The following is a 17,557-nucleotide window of genomic DNA, read 5'->3' on the forward strand; positions in this document are numbered from 1 at the left end:
AGGTTATTAGAAATCATCAGTAAAATTACTAATTGCTGCAATACAGTGGTATTGCAGTATATAGTATGAGCAATCAGATCCTCCAGGGTTAAAGTACCCTAGGATGACTGATATTATTGAAAAAAAAATAAAAAAATGTATAAAAATAAAAAGAAATGTAGAAGTTAAAATATCCCTTTTCCCTAGAACACACATAAAAATAAATAGTAAAAATCATAAACATATTGGCCCAGATTTATTAAAGCCCCTGCACCAGTTTTCTATCAGACTGCACATTCTGAAAACTGTTTGAACGTGTATTTAAGAAGTGCATACAGCGCCAGATTCATAAAGAACATGTGCCAGAAATCCTGAATCTGGTGCAATCTGCACACTACACAGGCAAACTGCACTGAGTGCAGTTTGCACAGTTTTTAATAAAGGTGGGCCATTAGAAGTTATCATGTCCCAAAATGCCTGTTCTACTAAAATATAAAAATGATTATTCCCAGCTGTGAACACTGTAACAGAAAAAAAACACCCAAATGTTCAAATCGCCACTTTTTGACCATTTTTTTCTATCCATAAATATTTGAATAAAAAGTGATCAAACAGTCACGTAGGTCGCAAATTAATATAAATGAAAACAATAGCAAAAATGAAATGTTACATAGGTCCATACACCAAAGTATGAAAAAGTTATTGGCAAGAATTTGGCAAAATGGCATTTTTTTCTACTGCTGCAGAGAAACAATGAGAAAAAGGGGAGGTGTCATTTGGAGTGCACAATTAAAGCCGTAAAAAAAGAGCCCGTAAAAAAATCTGTTTTTTGACAATTTTTTTGCACTTTTTTTTACAGCTTTCAAGTACATTGCATGAGATATTAAATTAAGCTAAATAGTACAACTTGTCCCCCAGGTAACAAGAGTTCACACATCTCTGTGAACTGAATTAAAAGTTATGGCTTTTGGAATGAGGGGAGTAAAAAACTGAAATGCAGAAAAGCGAAAAAGGGACTGTAAGGGTTAAATAAACTGCAGGATTTTTCAGCTGAAGCTTCTTTCCATTAGGTATATTGAAGTTGTGTTCTTTTTCTAACCCAGTTTCTCAACAGACAAGAGGCTGGAAGGCAGGTATATTGCATTGAATATCTGGTGAACAGAAGTAGGTACTTGAACTGCATGAGAACCACTAGACATTTCTTTCATTCAATTAGACTGAAGAAAATTTTCCTCTTTAGATAAAAATGGACTCTACTTGTGACCTGGCTTTTATGGTGATTTCTGAAACTTAACATGGATTCAAGGTGTTTCATTTCCGTATACTATAATGTCAGAGATTAAACAACATATGAAACATGATGTAGAACAAACCTCTTTAAATGACTTCTTCATTTCTACCAGCGGATGCCAGTGTGTTATAGGCTTTCGTGGATATGCCAACATTTCATTCCAGTGATCTCTTCCAAGGCCTTCTGTGCTATTACCAACCCGACACACTCCAATAATTTCATTATGCCCAACCCTTTGTTAAAGTGGAAAACAAACCAAAATAAATTAGAAATTTGAACTATGACATTATTTGATGCAATTGACATATATATATATATATATATATATATATATATATATATATATATATATACAGTATAGGTAAATTTATTGGGATTGGCAATTTATGTTGCAGTTTTTTGTCTGACTTTGCACTAGAAAGAACCTGCGCTGTGTCCGACAAGACAGAAAAATATAGGCATCTAATAGGACCATGCACCATAATTCTGTCTGACGTGCGGCACAATTCTGTCTGTATAGAAAAAAGAGCAAATGATCGTCAGCTCACCTGGATGCTGGATCTTGTAGTTCTTCTGTAGAGCCTTGAGCAATGGAAAAGCTTGGCTCCAAGATACAATGGGGTACATCTACTTACCCGTCTTGTTGCGATCCCCGCCGTGTGTTGTCCGGCGAGCATTCGGGTCTGCCATGATTCACTGTGTGCGTCCAATTTCCTGCATGTGTCACTTCCGCGCTGAGGTCCGCCGGAGTTCCCGGTGCATGTGAGTGCTGATCTTGCGACACAATTTGCTTTTTAAATCCCATGGTTTGTCCGAATCACTCGGGTTGTCAGACATCCACGCCCCCCGATTTGTGTCACATGCAAGCCGGCGCCGATGCGACACAATCCAATTGCGTGCGCCAAAAACCCGGGACATCAGGGCAAAACCATTAAACCCAACAAAAATGCGGTGTTCAGACCCTTAGTAAATGTGCCTCAATATGTTCAATAAGAAAAGTTCTTACGCGTAGTTAAGAGACAAGATGCAAACTTTCACGACCATGATTGAGGAAAGAGATTTCCGAAATGCATAGGCTTGCCTCTTGCCTCTTAACTACCCTATGCATACTCCGTATAGCATACGTCATGCTATTATATATATTTTTATGGATGTCTAAATAAACTTCAAGATTTTATTTTCACCTGGATTTCGTTTGATGCATGATTTTTTCCTATAGAAAAATTCTGCCTGTGCTACAATTCTGCAGCATGAACAAAGTGCACCAAAAAAAAATGATACATACTTCCAGAGCAGTGCAGGGCACGATGAAGAATATGTGCCACAATTCATGTGATGTACTCTGCACACAGGCAAACTGCACATAGTATGGTTTGCACTGTTTTTGATAAATGTGGGACGTTGTATGTCAAAAAATCAAATCAATGACAATTAGGAGCTGTTGTTAAAGGGAATCTGATATTTTTGGATGATAATAGTTTCCAATAGCCTCTGGCATGTTGATTTAAAAAATGCCTTTGACATGATTCTGAAGAATACTAGTGCTTTTTAAATAGTTTCGTCAACATTACCTGGCTCCTTGCGAGCACTGTGTGGTGAGTCCTGGGTGGGGCAATTCAAAGGGCACAAATTGTCTTCTCCTCAATTTCTCCTCCCCATATACTCACTCATTGCGCTCCAGCTCCCCCTCCTTTAACCTCCCCCCTGCTCTCCTTCCCCTACTCAATGCCATAGGCAATTCTTATTTGAACTGCCCCCCCCCCACTGGGACTCACCATACACTGCAGGTAATGTTATAGAAACAATTAAAAAGCACTGAAATTATTCAGATGAATGACAAAGGCTATTGGAACCTGTCATCATGTAAAAATGACATTCCTGATATCTTCTCTGCAAAGTAGCAGGAAGCAACTACTCAGAACCAATAGTAGTATAAAAAACAACAAAGACTGTGGATGATGCAAGTCCAAACAATGGGCTTGGGAAAATCTCTCCTCTGAGGTGCTACTCCGGCATATTTAAAAGTATTTTATTATTTAAAAAATATGTAACACATCATAAAAGTTAACTTTGGGCACATAGATTAACCCAACTAAAAGTAAATAAATAAGACTGTGCTTGTCTTCAGACTGTCTGGACCAGTCCATGCTTGATACATTGCTGTTTATTTACTTTTAGTTGGGGTTACTCTATGTGCCCATAATTAACCCTTTTATAATGTGTTAACGTTTTTTGAGAAACAAAATATTTTTAAATATAATGGAGTAGCGCCCCAGAGGTAAGATTTTTCACAACCCATTGTTTGGACTTGAGTACTTCACTGCATGTACTCATTTGGGATTGAGACCTCCACTGGCTACTCCTGGAGGATTACCTTATACAACACTCTCAGTGTCGTTGTGACTCCTTGACAACCCAAAGAAAGGGAGCGTATATCTTTTATTACCTACTAGTAATTGGACATAGTCTTTCTAGAGTTACTACAATATATACAGGCTTGTCTTCCCTTTTTTCTCCTTTTTACTTAAGAACATACTGACATTGGAGCGATGATTAGTTTCATCAAAGCATCAAGTATTTCATTTTATTTTTATTAAATTTATAAATATTTTGAAATGTTTTATCTTGGGAGATAGCATAAACAACAAATGTCTCCATATTGTTTTCACTATGAAAACTGTTTTTCCATATTGAAAGTCAAACAAATAAAGTATGATAAAAATCTGGTTTAATAATACTATTTATAGTCCTTTTACACCCATGCACATGCTTTCTTTAAAGACTGCAACACTTTATTTGCATAATTTTTATAATGAAAATAATAATAATTTAAACTTATTTGGTGCCCACAAGCTCTGCAACACTTAACACTTCAAAAATCAGACAATTTACTAAAATGAATGACCAAAATAAGGACATTGGGATAAGGGGAAATGTTGGGGGTTTTAGCTCTGCAAGTAGATTTGTTAGTGACAGAAATACGTTTAAATTGTATTTGATGGTGGAACGACAGCAAATACCGTTGTGTTGATTAATACCAACATTTGTATAATGCAGGGGCATAACTAGGAGAGCTTGGACCCCATAGAGGATTTCTGCATGGGGCCCCCTTCCCCTTAAAAAAAAATAAAAAAATATGCATATTGGTACAGACATGTTTATACAATCGCACACATTTACGCACTCATGTACATACATTTATATTATATACACACAGGTAAAGTTCTAAAATCATACACTCACTTTTATATAGTCATATACACTGATACACACACATTTATGCATTTATACAGACACTTATACACAAATATATACAGTTTATGCAAACTTGATAGATAGATAGATAGATAGATAGATAGATAGATAGATAGATAGATAGATAGATACAGTGCCCTGCGAAAGTATTCAGCCCCCTTGAACATTTCTACCTTTTGCCACATTTCAGGCTTCAAACATAAAGATATTAAATTGTAATTTCTTTTTGGTCAACAAGTGGGACAAAATAATAAACTAAAAAGTGGGGCGTGCAATATTATTTGCCAATATTATTACTTCTTTAAATTAATACTTTGTAGTGCCACCTTTTGCCGAGATTACAGCTGCAAGTCACTTGCGGTATGTCTCTATCAATTTTTCACATCAACAGAATTCTTGCCCATTCTTCCTCGGAAAACAGTTTGGTCAGTAAGGTCAGATGGAGAGTATTTTTGAACAGCAGTTCTCAGCTCTTTCCACAGAATCTTGATTGGATTCAGGTCTAGACTTTGACTTGCCATTCTAACACCTGGATACCTTTATTTGTGGACCATTCCATTGTAGATTTTACTTTGTTTGGGATCATTGTCTTGTTGCAAGATAAATCTCTGTCCCAGTCTCAGGTCTGTTCCGGACTCCAACAGGTTTTCTTCTAGAATGGTCCTGCATTTGGCTCCATCCATCTTCCCATCAATTTTAACCATCTACTCTGTCCCAGCTGAAGAAAAGCCCAAACCATGATGCTGCCACCACCATGTTTGACCATGTGTGAGGATGGTGTTCAGTCATTTATGACAACATTGGATCATTCAGAGATCCTCAATGAACTTCTGGAGTGATTTTGTTGCACTCAAAGTAAAGGGGCCTAATAATATTGCATGTTCCACTTTTCAGTTTATTATTTTTTACAAAAGTTTAAAATATCCAATAAATTTTGTCCCACTTTACAATTGTGTCCAACTTGTTGCTTATTCTTTACCACAAAAAAATTATGATTATATATCTTTATGTTTGAAGTCTGAAATTTGGCAATAGGTAGAAAAGTTCAAGGGGCCGAATACTTTCGCACGGCACTGTAGACTGTTATGAAAAATGTTTCATCCACTGTCAATTTAAACAGCTAATGCACAATGTAAATGTATTGAAAAGCTTTGCTTGGATTTGACAAACTCCCCCAGTTCAGAGACTTTTCTTTGCTAGATAACATGAATAATTCTGTTTACCTGTCATAATCCATAACTGAGATAAGCAGGCTGACTTGGTCCATGCTCTCTGGTGGGATATCAAAGATAATGGCCTCATTATATGTAGGATTTAAGGTATTCTTTTTTATAGTTGTTTTTTTCTTTTTCAGTCTACGTCCATCACAAAGCAGAGACACTTTCACATATGGATCTGTGAAGAAACATGAGTTGTGTCTATTTATTACTATTGATACAATATGGAAATATGTACAGTTGCAATCAAGTTAGTTACCATTGTAAATTAGATTTATTTGAAAATTTACACATTTGCATGAGTTTATCAAATAAAAGCAATAGACAGACAAAGCATGCATATAATACAATTTGTCAACTGTTTATGCAAGGGCATTTTCTATGTTATTCACCCATCAAGGTGATTGTCAATAAATGGCCTTTCACCTAATTGATGAAAATGTATAGATTTCCACCCACATGAATTACACAAAATAGCAATTGGATCTGGAGTTACCACAATTAAACGTACCATTTATTTGTATAACTTTATGTACATTTACACTCAGTCAGTACTAATTCTTGCGACACAATTTGACCTTGAATTACCTACACCATACCATATAACAAGATGCTATAATGCTTCCTTAAAACCAAAGTTCTACCTCTCGAGAGCATTCTTTAAAAAATTATTTATTTACATCAAATAGATTTTACAGTGATTAGGCGAGTCACAGTCCCTCATCAGATCTGCATTAAGGGCATCACCTCCATACTTATGGGGTACGATGAAGGGCCACATGTTATTCTATCCCTCACATCCTCTCAATAGCTCCCACCCTTACAAGACTGTCCCAAGACTGTCCTAAGACTGTCCCAAGACTGTCCCTGTCAAAATGATGTACACCTCCCTTAAGCATTTTGTGGCTTGCAGGCCGGTATTATACGGTATCTACTCCATAGTCATGGAGGAGCATGAGGTGCATTCTTTCAAGCCTGGAAGCTCAAAACGTGTTTGAGGGGATGTGAAGGGTAGAATAACTTCTGCCCCCGCATCATACCCTATAAAAATGGAGGTGATGCCCTTACTCAGATCTGATGAGGTATTCTGACTTGTCTGAATGAAATCTCCTCCATGAACTTAAGATTGGTCTTTTGCTCTTTTCTTATTTCAGTTCACACGTGTGTCTTTGTAAAAAAAGAAAACAGTATTAAAGACCTAATTGTATGTCCAAAACCTAAATAAAGTCCAATGGCTAGATCTTCTCCCTATTTACCCTAATCTATAACGTAACTATGCCTTTAACTCCTTCAGAAGGTAGCCAATTTTACGGTTAAGGATCAGCCTCTTTGTTGCCTTACATGGTTCTAATTTACCAAAATTATTTTTAGATTGTTTTTTGTGGTACGTTGGCTCAGATTTATAAAACTCCTTGCACATGTATTTGTGAAGTGTTTGTGCCAGTCTTGTGTCGTTGGTGCACTGTGTCCACCATGACACAAAACTCTGAATCTAAAGGGTGCCAATTTGCCACTTAATTGTGGCGCAGGCCCATTAAACTAAATGCACCAAAAGTAAAACTGGTGCACTAAGTTTGAGAGCGATTGGAGCATGCTATTCAATAATCTGGTGCACTCTGCACTTGAGTGAGGCAAACTGAGCTACTCACTAATGATAAAGCTGCAGACTGTGTGTGCCTCTATCTCCTCATACATTCTTCCTCATGTCCACACCATCCCCCTGGATGGATGGATTATTGTGAAGGAATAGAAGACTGACAGGCACACACAGGCTGAAGCTACCCCTCCCCCTGGCCTGGGACTCACCACATGCTGCTGGCAGGGAGCCAAGTAATGAAAAATAAACTATTATACACTAGTATGATTCAAATGATTCAAAATGCTGACAAAGGCATTTTTTTATATTAGCATAGCAAAGACTATTGGAACCCTTCATCAGCTAAACATTACATTCACCTCACGTATAGATGTGACTTGTTGTTTGGGTGCATAGCGGGGCGCAGAAGGGAAGAAGAGCCATGCAGCTTCCAGTTTTGAGTAGAAACTAAAAGTTTTTAGTTGGTTCATGGGTGCCCTTTTGTAGGCTATAATATTTCTGCTTTTCAGATAGTAGGACCATGTAAGGGGACTTTTTTGTGGGATAAGATGCATTTTCCAGTGGTAACATTTTGGGGTTGGTATGCTCTATTGTTGAAAATGTAGAAATGCTTCAATTCTGCAATTTATTTTTGACCTTTTTTTGGTGTTCACCACAAAGCCTAATAAATATGTTACCTTTATCCTATGGGTCAGTAGGATTACAGGGATACCATACTTAGATATTTTTTTCTTACGTTTTACTAAATTTGCAAAATATAACCTAATGTGGGGAAAAATCGATTACTTTTGCATTGCCGTCTTCCAAGTGGCTTAACACTTTTATTTTTTTGTCTATGGAGCTGGTTGATGGCTTGTTATTTGCTGGAAATGCTGTACTTTACTCCCGTGTGATTCTGGAGTGGATATGTTATTTTTATCACTTTTTATTGCATTTTTTGTGGGATGAATAGGGCATTCATTGTGCAGGTTCAAAAATGATTTATTTTTATTCTACGGGTCATTACGGATTTGGTGCTACTACATGTGTGGGGTTTGTGTTATGATTTTTTTGCCATTATATGTCATTTTATATGTCAATAGGGCATATGGGCATTTATATTAATTTATTTTACACATTGTTTTAACTTTTTTTTTTAAAGACTTTTCTATTTGTTCCACCAAGGGACATGAGCAAAAATGGCCATTTAAGGGGTGCGGTTGCGCTGGCCATAACATTTAACAGGTTAAACAACCACTATTGCTGTTCACCGCGGATGTTACACCGGTGTGTCAGCTGTAAGTGTTTTCTGATGCCGGCTCAGCTTTGATGACGAGCTGTACTGGCATCAGCTCAGCAACGGATATATCTGTCGCTGAGAGTGTAGAGGCTAATAAGGAACCAAACAAATACTAAGCCTTGACAGAGGTCATTTTCAACAAATATTATCAGAGAAAATACTAATTTATTTTTCAAATCAAACGTTGATCAATGCAAAACTTTGGCTTTAGTTAGCGTTATTTTTAGAGTCTGTATATAATAGCACACGACTTTCTGTTTTCAGTTTTCTTGTTTGATTATGTTCACAAATGAATCCTGTAATTACATTAAATGCCTACTCCACAGCACACCACATCTAGACTGATATTAGCAAAGTACACAGGATTGTATGAGAGCTGAAGGTCAACATGAAGGTTACAACACTAATGCAGACTGAAAGACTTCTCCCAGCTGATAATGTATCACAACTGTTATGTATAATTATAAGGTGGCCATTCACTGTGCACTTTGTTCCCAATTACAGGTCATTATCCTATTAGCCACATCTACTTGGAACCAAACACAAGTATTCCTGAATAAGATTCTTATGTCCGTTTACACGTTTAATTCACCCGAGTCGCATCTGCTTAATTATGGAAGTAATTACATTTGGAAACAAAAAAATATTATGTCATTTTTACTGGTATTAACAAAAACATGCATCATTAAATTATGCCGGTATAATATAGATACCAATTACATTGCACTGTTCATTTAGTAATGTATGGCCTATTTATATGATATTTGATAGAGAAATAGAATAGACTTAATTGCCCAGGCTTTAGTATTATCGAGAGGTATATACATTACTTGTAAAGTAATAGTTTTTTGCGTATTATGAGTGATACATATTTGGAAAACACAGTACATATACAATCTGAGATGTCTGCTTTACCAACCAAATTTTTTTTTTTTTGTCTCTGCTTTGTGCTATATGTATCTGAGGCATGGTAAGATGTTTGGTAAAACCCACTTTAACAGCTTATGAAGTTTCAGACCTCTTGAAGAGTGCAATCCCATTCTCGGTATTGCAATCGCATAGAGTTATTTGATGCTCCTTTTAAGGAAGAAGAAGTTGCTCATGCCATAAAAGTTTTACACCACAATAAAGCGCCCAACCTGGACAGATTCTCGGCGTCTTATTATAACAGTTCTGAGGTCTTGACACACGATCTAACCGTCTTATTTATTGTATATAGGAGTGGGGTTCCAGTTTCTTTTCATTCCATTATGGCAAGCATATATGTTATCCCTAAAGACTCATTTCACTAATTAGTGTGGATCTGAAGTTAATGACCAAGATTTTAGCCACTAGACGTAATACTTTTTTAGCTGAGTATATACGTACATTGCAACCAAGTGGAATTCATGCCCAAGTGGCCGATGAAACAAGATGGGAAATGGAGTCTGATTGGGATGGAAAGGGTGTGCATAAGGCATGTGACAGAGCTTGGACCTGCTGAAAGCATTTGAGTCTCTGTAATGGGGCTATACAAAATCTTTCTTAGTTAAAATAGGGTTTGGGGCACATTTTTTAGCCTTACATTATTTTGCCTTTACTCTCTGCCTACAACCCAAATCTGTTTTAAGGGATTCCTATCTGCACACGTATGAATTTGTAGAGGGAGGCAACAAAGAATGCCTGATGTTCCCTCCTTTATTTGCTCTGGCTATAGAGCCTCTAGCTAACCTCATCCAATAGAATTCTGATATAAAAGGAATTTTGGTTGGTCCTACAGAACATATTTTTATCACATACAGAAATACAAGTGCAATCATATTATGAATAACAAAAGCTTTTATTGGCAGAAGGAGTTAATGCAGCAAGTCAATATTTGCAGTGTTGACCCTACTTCTTCAGGACCTCTGCAATTCTCCCTGGCAGCTCTCAATAAACTTCTGGACCAAATCCTGACTGATAGCAGTCCATTCTTGCAAAATAATTGCTTGCATTTTGTCACAATTTGTTGGTTTTTGTTTGTCCATCCGTCTCTTGATGATTGACCACAAGTTCTCAATGGGATTAAGATCTTGGGAGTTTCCAGGCCATGGACCCAAAATCTCTGTTTTGGACGGTTGGGAGAAGTTGCTCTTGGAGGAAATTCTGGTACCATTCTTTATTCATGGATGTGTTTTTAGGCAAGACTATGAGAGAGCAGATTCCCTTAGCTGAGAAGCAACCCTACACATGAATGGTTGCAGGATGCTCTACAGTTGCCATGAGACAAGACTGGAGGTATCGTTCACCTTGTCTTCTCCGAACAAGCTGTTTTCCAGATGTTCCAAACAATTAGAAAGGGGATTCATCAGAGAAAATGACTTTACCCCAGTCCTCAGCAGTCCACTCCCTGTACCTTTTGCAGAATATAAGTCTGTCCCTGATGTTTTTTTTTTTGAGAGAAGTGGCTTCTTTGCTGCCCTCCTTGACACCAGGCCTTCCTCCAAGAGTCTTTGCCTCACAGTGCGTGCAGATGCACTCACACCTGCCTGCTGCCATTCCTGAGTAAGCTCTGCACTGCTGGTAGCCCGATTCTGAAGCTGAAACACTTTTAAGACACGGTTCTGGCGCTTGCTGGTCCTTCTTGGGTGCCCTGGAGCCTTTTGGGCAACAATGGAACCTCTCTCCTTGAATTCCTTGATGATGCGATAGATTGTTGACTGAGGTGCAATCTTTCTAGCTGCGATACTCTTACCTGTTAGGCCAGTTTTGTGCAGTGCAATGATGACTGCACGTGTTTCTTTAGAGATAACCATGGTTAACATAAGATAAACAATGATGCCATGCACCAGTCTCCTTTTAAAGTGTTCAGTGGTGTGATTCTTACTTAATCATAACAGATTGATCTCCAGCCCTGTCCTCATCAACACCCACACCTGTGTTACTGGAGCAATCACTGAAACAATGTTAGCTGCTCCTTTTAAGGCAGGCCTGCAATGAAGTTGAAATGTGTTTTGGGGAAAAAAGTTCCTTTTCTAGGCAAATATTGACTTTGCAATTAATTGCTGTTAAGCTGATCACTCTTTATAACACTCTGGAGTATATGCAAATATAAAACCTGATGTAGTAGACTTTGTAAAAATTAACATATGTATCATTCTCAAAACTTTTGGCCATGACTGTAAGTGTTCAATCATAAGTACAAACTACATACTTTTGTTAGCAACTTGGAGAACATCTTGTCCATGTGCTCCGTGCTGCTAATTATAAATTTCTTGTCTAGGTGATCCCACATGTCAAGTGGTTAATTTCCTTTAATATTATTTGTTATTCTTTAGACTAAGGAGTAGTATAGATTTATCATAAAAAGGACTTATATGGATGAGATGTATAAAGCACTGAGAAATGTGTACTAAAGTAGATGCCTTTTATGTAACTCAATCTTGGTTGAAGTATTGGAAATACCAGACCAGAATTTTAGGGTTGATAATATCAATATTATTATTGAGGCTCAAACTTACTTATAGTATCTTTTTCACGGTGTGCACTTCATGTTTGCATTTTGATCATGTCTGCATATTTAATTGATTCAAACCTGTGCTCTTCGGGCCAATAGGTCATGTTTTTAAATGACTGCATTGTTATTTCTCTGTAGTCAGCAACAAGAAGGAAGTTTCATTCTTCTACATAATTCTAGCTGATGTGTCAATTATATGCATGTTGTTGCCTTGTCAGTAAAACACAGTTGTTTGATGGGGTCAGTAAGGCAATGCTCCTTTGTTTTCTGCCTTGACTGCTCTCTTTCGAATTAAAAAAAGAGTAGTCCACAGAATCTAGTCTTACGGTATGCTATCTAGTTGTTCACTACCATTACCTACCTATATTACATAGAGATGTAACATAACCTAAGATGCAGTAATTCATATGTTTAACTCACAAAAGGTGTAAATTTCCTAATGCTGCAGACTGAGCTATCATGTAACTACTGTAGTTAAAGGGGTATTCTCATTTGGGCATTCACATTCAGTTTCATTAATCTGCCATGTATAAGCATTTCTTTAATTACATGTTATTAAAAAAATGTACCTGTGTGAAGATAATTTCTCATAAATGTAGTCCTATGGTCCCTTATAAACAAGATTGTGTCCTTGGATATGGCCACCTCTGCTGGAGGGATTTCAGTTACTTACAGTTCTTTATTGGAACCGACAGGAACAGTAGCAATGTGCCTTTACAAATAGTAGAATGCTGGAGATGCAGTTGGAGGAAGCCACAGGAGTAGATCACCAGCCTGGATGCAAAGGGCAGGCTGGGAGGTAGCTTTGTCCTAGTAGGATGCTTCAGCTTGTCCTGGGTTGCTTCAGATATCACCCTTGAAGGTAGGATGATACCCCTTTCCTCTCACTAACTAACTCACTACACTCTTCAGGCAGGGAGCTGAGCTCTCCTGCTCTGGTCTGGTGTGCTGGCTGCACTGACTCTTCTGAGTCTGTTCAGACTCCCTGGTCTGACTGAGCTCTTCCTCTGAACTCTTTTAAGTCTGACTGAGCTACTACTCTCTAGAACTTTCCTAACCAGGGGTTTTATTACTCCCACTGGTCAGGTGGTGGTTACTCCTCCAATTGCATCCCAGCTAACAGATACAAGATATGAACAGCTGTGATTGGTTGCTGGAATTACATCACATTCTACACTTAACTCCTGCCTTACCAGGCAGGATCTACCGCTGCAGTGTTCCCCTGTGTTATGTAGTGACATGCTGTGGGGCTGATCAGACCCTACACAGGCTGCAAGCTACATGGTGGGACGTATTCTTAACAACCCCTTGGCTTTGCATCGGCAGGGGTGTTGCACATCCAATTGAAGAAATGTTTACATATGGCAAATTAATTGAATTAAATGTGAATGCCCAGATGGGAATATCCTTTTAAGTCATTCACGATAACCAATTCCACAAATGTAAAAAAAAGTTTTTTTGAGGCTTCCTTTGGGTATAAAACCTACAAAAAATACCAAAGCAGAGCAACTCTTTAAATACAAAAATACTTTATTGACACAAACATAATAAATATTAAATCACAGTTAAGGGGTAATGAGTGCAATGTACAGGGAGGACATCATAACATTCTGTTAAAAACAGGATACAAGCATAGCTATTGAAAAATTACAAAAATATTCCTTATGTTTATCATTACTAGTAACCACAGACTGTGGACAAATATTTTGGCTATCACAGTATAAAGTGCTTTAACTGACAGGGTGGTACCAAAAAGAAGTCCAGTGTAGGTTGCCTATTAGGTTCACATAATGCAGAAATTATATTAGCAAAAGTAAATAGTACTTACTCATATTAAACCTCCACCGCTTCCATGAGGATGACAGTACGCTGCCTTTGTCTGGGGCTTGGCTATATCACCAGAGATGGCCAAAAGACAGTATGGACTTGGAGACCCAAGTTGCATCACAATCAAAGAGGAGTTAAAACTAGAGAGAACTCATGTATATCTGCATCATATACAGGGGAATTCAAGAAGACAAGCCACAGTCACAATATTTAGGGAGTACTAAATGGGGTGGTGTGAAGTAAATTTAGAGTAGTTTAGAGAATCTCAGGAAACCAGACTACAAAAGCAATCACTGGTAAAAGATTAATTTCCAGATTCAGGTTTAAATTCTCCTCCTCTGCGCCTTATCAAACTGTAACTAAAGACCAAATATCTGACTTCAATTGGACTTATGGAGCAGAATCTGCCAACATTTTAGAAATATAGTATATGAAACATGCATATGTTATAAACACAACATCCCCCTGCACTGCAATGGACACTGGTTAGAGAAGTTGGTGTATGGTCTGTTTCATTTCTAACACCCACCTGCTCAAGCTAAAGCCTATCCTTCCTTCCTATGTTTGCAGGATGCACTATGCTCAGTGCTCCCTATAACAGACTTAAAGGCTTTGGAAGAAATGATGTACTGCAAGAGAGAGAGAAATAATTCCATCTATGCCACTAATACAGAACAGAAATTTGTAAGCTCAGGTCACACTGTTGTGTTGCAAATTTAGATTTTTACTAGTAATGTGGCACAGGGTTGTAGGAATGGCAGTCCGTGCCGCTCCTGGCGAAGGCGCCTTTCTCCAGAAGCAGCTCGGACCACCATTGATATAACCCTGCGTGAAATTGCTATATGCAAACCTTACCCCTCTGCTCCTATACAAACTGCATCTGATGAAGGTCAATTGTTTGACCAAAACGTCATTTTGGATGTTTGCATAATATGAAATACAAGTCTAAATTTGCAGCACAACAATGTGACTGGTAAATATACCCCTGTATCTGTAGAAAAGACAGACATGGTGAGGCACAACACAATTCTATAACTTTTCTGAACTTTGCTGCACCATGATGTCATGGGAGGGAAATATTGATTTTCAATTAAATAAAATCAGAAGTTTCATTTTTATAAGCAGGCACAAAAAAAAAAACTACCTTCGGTGGTGGAGGCAGTGTGTTGGAACAAACTGAGTTGCTGTCCATATTTATATGCAGTTTAATAGCTTTGAAGCAATTTCAGTTATTGTTTGTACTAACCAATTGGGTTGGATTTTATTGCAGTGTTACCATATGGGGTATAAAGTAGCAGTTTGTTGTGCACCTCCTGCAACTCGCAACTTTTCCTAAAAAGAAACATCTGGTTATGAGATTATAAGTGTTTTCTTAAGAAATCATGTGGGTTATATACAGTTTCTATAGAGAAAGTTCCTATATGAGTTGTGGAAGGACACAGGTTTTTCCTGCCTATCCACAGTGAATAGGTCTTTTTCGCTTTCTTTAGTACTGGGAGGAAGCACGTCAACCAAGCAGTTTGAAGATCGCAGGTGTATCTTCTACACAGTGGAGACACTTAGTTGAAGCATGTTCTCAGTACAACAGTAAAGAAAAAGAAATCTAATTTGGCATGTATATAGATAGGTACAATTCTGCTGCTTACAAACTTTTTTTTCCCAAGAACGGTTAAAATCTTTCCTCTTTTGGGGGTGATGAGATATGAGGTTGCAGTTCAGTTGAGCAGAGTGAGCAGTTGAGAAGGGTGTCTTACAGCACTTCGGTCTTGTAAGTCTCCTAAACAGATGCACTCCTCTGGATATTTACCAATCAAAGAACAAAGAATTCTTTCACGCTGTGTGGTTGTTTTGTATACTACACTTGGTTGAAACCTTCAAGAATATTCTATTAGTTTGACCAATGGGGTATCATGAATCATTACTCATGGTTCTCTCTGGTATTGTTATTGATGCAATCGTACACACAGTTACATAATTAAAATGAACCCGTCACCACTATTTTCACAAATACAGGTAGTGGCAGGTTTCTATAGAGCTTTAGTAACTATCTGACACCCTGAGTAGTTTCCCTCAGATCCCCATGAAATCAGAGTTATAATCGTGCCTGGTAACTATGCAGCTTTGGAGCAAGTCCAGGGGGCGTGGCCCAATGTCATGTGACCAGGGTGACCTCATCAAAGGTCCTTAAGCTACTTAATATTAGCAAACTATACCCCATGTACATATCTGACCACATAAAACAATCACAGCAGCCTCCATGGACTTCTACTCCTCTCCATGCAGGCTGCTGTGATTTCATGTGATAAAATATGCTGTGATTTCATGACATATATGCTTAGGGTACAGTTCCTAATGCTACAAAAGCTATAGGACCTGCAATGATGTCACCGTGATCACATGACATTATAGCAGCATACAGCAATAGGGATGGAGAGGAGCTAACGCCCACCTGGACTCGCTGTAGCCATGCTTAGTTACCATTTAAAACTATAAAGTTCAATATATGGGAATCTCAGGGGAATAATTTTAGCTACAAGCAGGGTGTCACATAGTTACTAGAGCTCTATAGGAACCTGTCACTACCTGTATTTGTGAAAATAGTGGTGACGGGTTCCCTTTAAACATAGGTAATTATAACTTTGATCACTACATGGCACTAATGTACACATCCTAATATTTTCTAATAAGGCTTAGTATTTTTTATGGAATGGCCAAGAAAAGTAGAAATTCTCTGGATAGCACAAAGGAAGGAGCGATTACCACCAAGGCCAATATACTTTAATAACTACATTCTACTACCCAACCTTAAAGATACAGTACAGTGTCAGAAGCTTGGCTCTGGGACACGGTGCCTAGGGATAGAGGACTTAAATTTCTTCTAGCAGATAAACTGAAGGCCATCAGACTTTCATAGTGTTTATTGAACAGCAGAAATTTGAATAGAGCTCAAGGAGTGATCGACAGGCCAGGTCTCAGGTTATTTGCAGCTGTTTCCCTTTATACTTTTCTCATAAAAGGCACCTTTGTCGCTTACATGGACCTTAGGGTAGGCCAGAGCTGGGTGAGGCTAGGTAGGCTAGGTGAATTGCATATGAAGCTCAGCACTGTTTATAAGTTTCCTTCTCTAGCTGTCTTAATTCCCCATAATTAATTTTATTTTCTAGAAAAAATTTTAGCGGAACTTTTCATTGATCCATAGTCTGTTTTTCCTTAGAATTTATGAATAATTTGACAACATGGATGTTACTAGTTAAATGTGTGTTTCAACTTACTGTTATACTGACCAATCAGAGCTGACTGTGCAAACACTTCAGAGACACAACTCGTTTGCCATGAGTAAGGGTGTCTAGTACACCAGAAACGCGTAAAGGAGCAAGCTGTTTTTATGTTTCAACCCTTTTTCTCTTATGTCAATATTGGGTTCTGCTGGAGGACTTCACATCTGTGCTGAGGACAAAACAAGGGGCTAATTGGAGAGACAATTTTTACAGTGACACAGCTCTCTTACCTGGGAAAAAAATAGAATTTAAATAGAAGAGGAACTGCACAATGTAGAATTATAAGACAACATGCTTGTTTAATAGTTGAATGAATATTTACTGTAACAGACATGTCAGAAAACCTGGCAGGTCCCCTT

At 38.0% G+C, this 17,557-nt stretch overlaps 1 protein-coding gene across 3 annotated transcripts in view; it reads right to left on the bottom strand.

Moving 5' to 3' along the window:
• Positions 1-17,557, bottom strand: part of SYT6 (synaptotagmin 6) — a 252,417-nt gene that overhangs the window by 10,761 nt on the left and 224,099 nt on the right. For all 3 annotated transcript variants that reach the window (XM_072137651.1, XM_072137652.1, XM_072137653.1), the window contains exons 5-6: positions 5,749-5,920; positions 1,353-1,503 (exon numbers count right to left, since the gene is read on the bottom strand). In XM_072137651.1, coding sequence (XP_071993752.1) covers positions 1,353-1,503; positions 5,749-5,920 — 323 coding nt within the window. The remainder of the gene's footprint in view (positions 1-1,352; positions 1,504-5,748; positions 5,921-17,557) is intronic.

Source organism: Engystomops pustulosus, chromosome 2 (genome assembly GCF_040894005.1).
Source record: "Engystomops pustulosus chromosome 2, aEngPut4.maternal, whole genome shotgun sequence".
In the NCBI taxonomy this organism is placed as follows: domain Eukaryota; kingdom Metazoa; phylum Chordata; class Amphibia; order Anura; family Leptodactylidae; genus Engystomops; species Engystomops pustulosus.